Here is a 6223-nt window from a genome sequence, read left to right as displayed (position 1 = left end):
GATGGAACAATTTGGACGATTGGGATGATTGGGATGGGATGATTGGGATGGATGGGATGATTGGGATGGAATGATTTGAATGATTGGGATGGGATGAGATGGATGATGTGGGATGGGATGATTGGGATGGAACAATTGGGATGATTGGGATGGGATAATTGGGATGGAACAATTGGGATGATTGGGATGGAATGATTGGGATGGCCGAGCCAAGCCGGGCGCTCCCACAGGGCCCCAGCGGTCCCGGGCTCAGCTCTGGGTGTTCCTGGGAGTTCCTGGGTGGGTTTTTTTAGGGTTCTCCCCTCACCCTCGAGCAGCTGGGGCAGGAAATGAGCGGCTGCTTTGTCCTTGCGCACGCGGGGCCCGGCCATGGGGCGGCCGTGCCGGTCCAGCCCCAGGTACCACGCGCGGCCCGAGCGGCGCTGCCGGTACAGGGCTGAGGCGTAGAGAACGTGGTAGTTCTCGAAAACACACTCCTTGAAGCGGCACACCAGGGTGAAATGGACCTGGGGGGGCACATGGGGGTCACCTGGGGGCACCTGAGACCCCCCCAGAGTCATAGAGACCCCCCAAGAGAACGTGGTAGTTCTCAAAAACACACTCCTTGAAGCGGCACTCCGGGGTGAAATGCACCTGGGGGGGCACACGGGGGTCAATTGGGACCCCCCAAAACCATCCCTGAGTCATAGAGACCCCCCCAGAGTCACAGGGACCCCCCCAAGAGCACGTGGTGGTTCTTGAAAACACACTCCTTGAAGCGGCACTCCGGGGTGAAATGGACCTGGGGGGCACATGGGGGTCACCTGGGGGCACCTGAAACCCCCCCAGAGTCATAGAGAGCCCCCCAGAGTCATAGAGACCCCCCAAGAGCACGTGGTAGTTCTCGAAAACACACTCCTTGAAGCGACATTCCGGGGTGAAATGGACCTGGGGGGGCACACGGGGGTCAATTGGGGGCACCCCAAACCCTCCTGGGTCATGGGGACACCCTGGGACCCCCCCAGAGTCACAGGGACCCCCCAAGAGAACGTGGTAGTTCTCGAAACACACTCCTTGGAAGGCACTCCGGGGTGAAATGGACCTGGGGGGCACATGGGGGTCAATTGGGACCCCCCAAAATTCCCTGAAACCCCCCAGAGTCACAGGGACACCCTGGGACCCCCCAAGAGCACGTGGTGGTTCTCGAACACACACTCCTTGAAGTGACATTCCGGGGTGAAATGGACCTGGGGGGGCACATGGGGGTCAATTGGGGGCACCCCAAACCACAGGGACCCCCCAAAACCCTCCCTGAGTCACAGGGACCCCCCTGGAGTCACAGGGACCCCCCAAGAGCACGTGGTGGTTCTCGAACACACACTCCTTGAAGCGACATTCCGGGGTGAAATGGACCTGGGGGGGCACATGGGGGTCAATTGGGACCCCCCCAAACCACAGGGACACCCCCTGGGTCATAGAGACCCCCCTGGAGTTGAAGGGATCCACAGGAATCCCCCCCAGAGCACCAGGGGGATTTTGGGATCCTTGAGGGGGTTTTTAGGATGGGGGAGGTTTTAGGATGGGGGGAGGGGTTCCTGAGCCGCATTTTGGGGTCCCAGGGTGGGATTTTGGGGGTTCCAGGGGAATTTTGGGGGGTTCCAGGGTGGGATTTTGGGCGTTCCATGGGAATTTTGGGGTCCAAGGGTGGGATTTTGGGGGTTCCTGAGCTGCATTTTGGGGTCCCAGGGTGAGATTTTGGGGGTCCCAGGGTGGGATTTTGGGGTCCCAGGGTCGGATTTTGGGGTCCCAGGGTGGGATTCTGGGGTCCTGGGGTCAGATTTTGGGGGGTTCTAGGGGAATTTTGGGTCCCAGGGTCAGATTTTGGGGTCCCAGGGTTGGATTTTGGGGTTCCAGGGGAATTTTGGGGTCCCAGGGTCAGATTTTTGGGGGTTCCAGGTGAATTTTGGGGTCCCAGGGTGGGATTTTGAGGTCCCAGGTGAATTTTGGGGTCCTGGGGTCAGATTTTGGGGTCCTGGGGTCAGATTTAGGGGTCCCAGGGTGGGATTTTGGGTTTCCAGGGGAATTTTGGGGTCCCAGGGTGGGATTTTGGGGTCCCAGGGTGGGATTTTGGGGGTCCCAGGGTGGGATTTTGGGGTCCCAGGGTTGGATTTTTGGGGGTCCCAGGGTCACATTTTGGAGATTTCAGAGAAATTTGGGGGTCCCAGGGTCAGATTTTGGGGTCCCAGGGTGGGATTTTGGGGTCCCAGGGTGGGATTTTGGGGTCCCAGGGTCGGATTTTTGGGGGTCCCAGGGTCACATTCTTGGAGATTTCAGAGAAATTTGGGGTCCTAGGGTCAGATTTTGGGGTCCCAGGTGAATTTTGGGGGTCCCAGGGGAATTTTGGGGGTCCCAGGGTCAGATTTTGGGGGTCCCAGAGTCGGATTTTGGAGGTTCCAGGGGAATTTTGGGGTCCCAGGGTCAGATTTTGGGGGTCCCAGGTGAATTTGGGGGTCACTCACGGACGTGTAGACGAGCCCGGCCCCGTTCATGGCCACGTAACGCCCGGCTCGGGTGCCCTGGATGGCCACGACCCTCAGCCCCACTGGGATCAGGTTAAACAGGGCTGGAATGGACACCAGTTCAGACCAGTTCAAACCAGTTCAAACCAGTAACCTCCCCCAGTCCATCCCAGTTCATCCCAGTTCATCCCAGTATAGCCCAGTCCAGCCCAGTCACCCCTGGATGGCCACGACCCTCAGCCCCACCGGGATCAGGTTAAACAGGGCTGGAATGGACACCAGTTCAGACCAGTTCAAACCAGTTCAATCCAGTTCAAACCAGTAACCCCCCCCCAGTTCATCCCAGTTCATCCCAGTTCATCCCAGTATAGCCCAGTCACCCCTGGATGGCCACGACCCTCAGCCCCACCGGGATCAGGTTAAACAGGGCTGGAATGGACACCAGTTCAGACCAGTTCAGACCAGTTCAAACCAGTTCAAACCAGTAACCTCCCCCAGTCCAGCCCAGTTCATCCCAGTTCATCCCAGTTCATCCCAGTCCAGCCCGGTCACCCTTGGATGGCCACGACCCTCAGCCCCACCGGGATCAGGTTAAACAGGGCTGGAATGGATCCCAGTTCAGACCAGTTCAGACCAGTTCAAACCAGTAACCTCCCCCAGTTCACCCCAGTCCAGCCCAGTTCAGCCCAGTTCATCCCAGTCCAGCCCAGTCACCCCTGGATGGCCACGACCCTCAGCCCCACTGGGATCAGGTTGAACAGGGCTGGAATGGACACCAGTTCAGACCAGTTCAGACCAGTTCAAACCAGTAACCTCCCCCAGTCCAGCCTAGCACAGCCCAGTTCATCCCAGTATAGCCCAGTTCAGCGCTGGATGGCCACGACCCTCAGCCCCACCGGGATCAGGTTAAACAGGGCTGGAATGGACACCAGTTCAGACCAGTTCAAACCAGTTCAGACCAGTTCATCCCAGTAACCCCCCCCAGTCCATCCCAGTCCATCCCAGTTCACCCCAGTTCAGCCCAGTTCATCCCAGTAACGCCTGGACGGCCATGACCTTTGACCCCCCGCGGGGAGCGGGTTCAGCGGGATGGGGGGAGGGGCTTGACGAGGCCACGCCCACTCTCATTGAGTACCCAGACCCCGCCCCCTCTCATCGAGGCCCCGCCCTTTCCACGCATGGCCACGCCCATTTCTGATATACCACACCCATCCTTAGACCACGCCCACTCTCCATAGGCCACTCCCCCTCCATCTTAGCCCCACCCACTCACAAGCCACGCCCTCACCATTTAGCACTGCCCTCAGCCCCGCCCTCCCATTGGCCCCACCCACTCTGCCTGGCCCCGCCCCTCCCTCAGACCCCACCCCCTCCTTTCAAGCTCCACCCATCCCCACTCAAGCCCCACCCACTCAGTTGCCTGGCCCCGCCCACCCCGTTTAGGCCACACCCCTTTCCCCTCATGCCCCGCCCATTTTTAAACCCCGCCTCCTCATTTCCAGGCTCCGCCCCTTCCCTCATGCCCCACTCCTCCCAGTAGGCCCCACCTCCCACTTCCAGGCCCCGCCTCCTCCCAGCAGGTCCCACCCCTCTCAGGAGGCCCCACCCCTCAATTCCAGGCCCCACCCTCACTTCCAGTCCCCGCCTCCCATAGACCCCTCCTTTTCCCAGTAGGCCCCGCCCCTCACTTCAAGGCCACGACCCTCAGTTCTAGGCCCCGCCTCACTTACAAGTCCTGCCTCCTCCCAGCAGGCCCCTCCCTCTCAGGAGGCCCCACCCCCACTTCCAGGCCCTGCCCCTCACTTCTAGGCCCTGACCCCTCCCAGCAGGCCCCACTCCCTCCCAGTAGGCCCCACCCCCTCACTTCCAGACCCCGCTCCTCCCAGCACACCCCACTCCCCTCTCAGGAGGCTCCTGCCCCTCAGTTCGGAGGCCCCGCCCCTCACTTCCAGGCCCCACCCCTCACTCCAGACCCCGCCCTCAGTTCCAGGCCCCACCCTCTCCAGGAAGCCCTGCCCTCACTTCCAGGCCCCGCCCCAGATCCAGGCCCTGCCCCCAGATCCAGGCCCCGCCCTCCCAGCAGGCCCCACCCCTAAGTTCCAGACCCCACCCCCTCTCAGGAAGCCCCACCCCTCACTCCAGGCCCCGCCCCCAGATCCAGGCCCCGCCCTCACTTCCAGGCCCCGCCTCACTTCCAGGCCCCGCCTCCTCCCAGGTGCCGTCGAGGCGCCTGTCGGGTCCTATGTGCAGGAAGTGGCCGTGACTCCCGGAGCCGAGCGATGGCCCCGCGGAGCTGCGGCTCTGCAGGGGGAGGGGGTCAGGGGGTCTGGGGGTCTGGGGACCCCAAACACCCCACAAAACTCCCCCAAAACTTCCCCTAAAACCTCCCTAAATGACCCCCAAACACCCCCAAAACACCCCCAAATGACCCCCAAATCACCACCCAAAACACCCCCAAAACACCACCCAAATCACCCAAAACACCCCTAAAAACCGTCCAAAATCCACCTCGAAATTCCCCAAACACCCCCAAAACCCCCAAATCACTCCCAAACCCCCTAAAAACTGTCCAAACCCCCAAATTCCCCAAAACCCACCCAAAACACCCCTAAAAACCTCCCAAATCCCCCATAACCCCCCAAATCTCCCCAAGCCCCCATAACTCCCCAAATCCTCCCCACAAACCCTCAATCCCCCTCTCCCACCACACCAGGACCCTCAGAACCCCCATAACCCCCCATAACCCCCCAAATCCTCACTAACCCCCAAATCCTCATAACCCCCTATAACCCCCCAAATCCACCCATAACCCCCAAATCCACCCATAACTCCCTTTAAACCCCCTAAATCCCACATAACCCCTCAAATCCCCATAACCCCCAAATCCCCCTATAACCCCCTCATAACCCCCCTATAACCCCTCATACGGCCCCAAATTTCCTCATAGCCCTCAAAAACCCCCCAAATCCTCATAACCTCATAACCCCAACCTCTATAACCTCCATAACCCCCAAATCCCCTATAACCCCTCATAACAGCCCCCATTTCCTCATGGCCTCCTAACCCCCCCAAATCCCTCCCCTCACCGGGGCTTCGTGGGTCTCCTCCTGCGGCCGCACCCCGGACTTGGGCCACGAGCCCCGGAGCTGCTGCTGGCACAGGGAGGGGGCGGCGAGGCGCCGAGGGGCGCGAGGCCCGCGGGACGGGGGAGGGGCGTCCTGCCCCCGGCGCTGCCGGATCAGAGAGGCTGGCCAAGGCTGCCATGGGGGGAGGGTGGAGGGGGTTTGAGGGGCCTGAGGGGGGTTTGGGGGATTTGGGGGTTCTGGGGAGTTGGAGGTCCTGAGAGGGTTTTGGGGGATTTGAGGGGCCTGAGAGGGGGTTTGGGGGATTTAGGGGGGAATTGGGGGCCTGGAGGGGATTTGGGAGAGTCCTAGAGGGAGTTGGGGGATTGGGGGGCCTGAGAGGGGTTTGGGGGTCCTGAAAGGGGTTTGGGGGATTTGGGGTCCTGGGGTGATGGAGGGGTTGGGGAGGCCTGGAGGGGGTTTGGGGTGTCCTGAAAGGGGTTTGGGGGATTTGGGGGTCCTGGAGGGGATTTGGGAGAGGTTCTGGGAGGGTTTTGGGGGATTTAGGGAGAGTTGAGGGTCCTGGAGGGGCCTGGGGTTTAGGGGTCTCGGGGGAGTTGGGGGATTTGGGGAGATTTGGGGGCCTGGAGAGGGATTGCGGGT

At 60.9% G+C, this 6223-nt stretch overlaps 1 protein-coding gene across 1 annotated transcript; it reads right to left on the bottom strand.

Moving 5' to 3' along the window:
• Positions 1 to 4: 4 nt before the first annotated feature.
• On the bottom strand, positions 5 to 5755 carry LOC126637113 (fibroblast growth factor 11-like; the record flags this gene model as incomplete). The annotated part of the gene is given in 6 exon segments (XM_050310042.1): positions 5 to 506; positions 2499 to 2602; positions 4691 to 4767; positions 4769 to 4799; positions 5585 to 5638; positions 5641 to 5755. Coding segments are annotated over 6 exon segments (883 nt in total), but the record flags the coding sequence as incomplete, so codon positions are not given.
• Positions 5756 to 6223: the final 468 nt, after the last annotated feature.

The sequence above is a fragment of the Myiozetetes cayanensis genome, unplaced genomic scaffold (genome assembly GCF_022539395.1).
Source record: "Myiozetetes cayanensis isolate MyiCay16 unplaced genomic scaffold, myiCay2020 scf1402, whole genome shotgun sequence".
NCBI classification, from domain to species: domain Eukaryota; kingdom Metazoa; phylum Chordata; class Aves; order Passeriformes; family Tyrannidae; genus Myiozetetes; species Myiozetetes cayanensis.
This window is presented reverse-complemented; position numbering and strand designations above follow the sequence as displayed.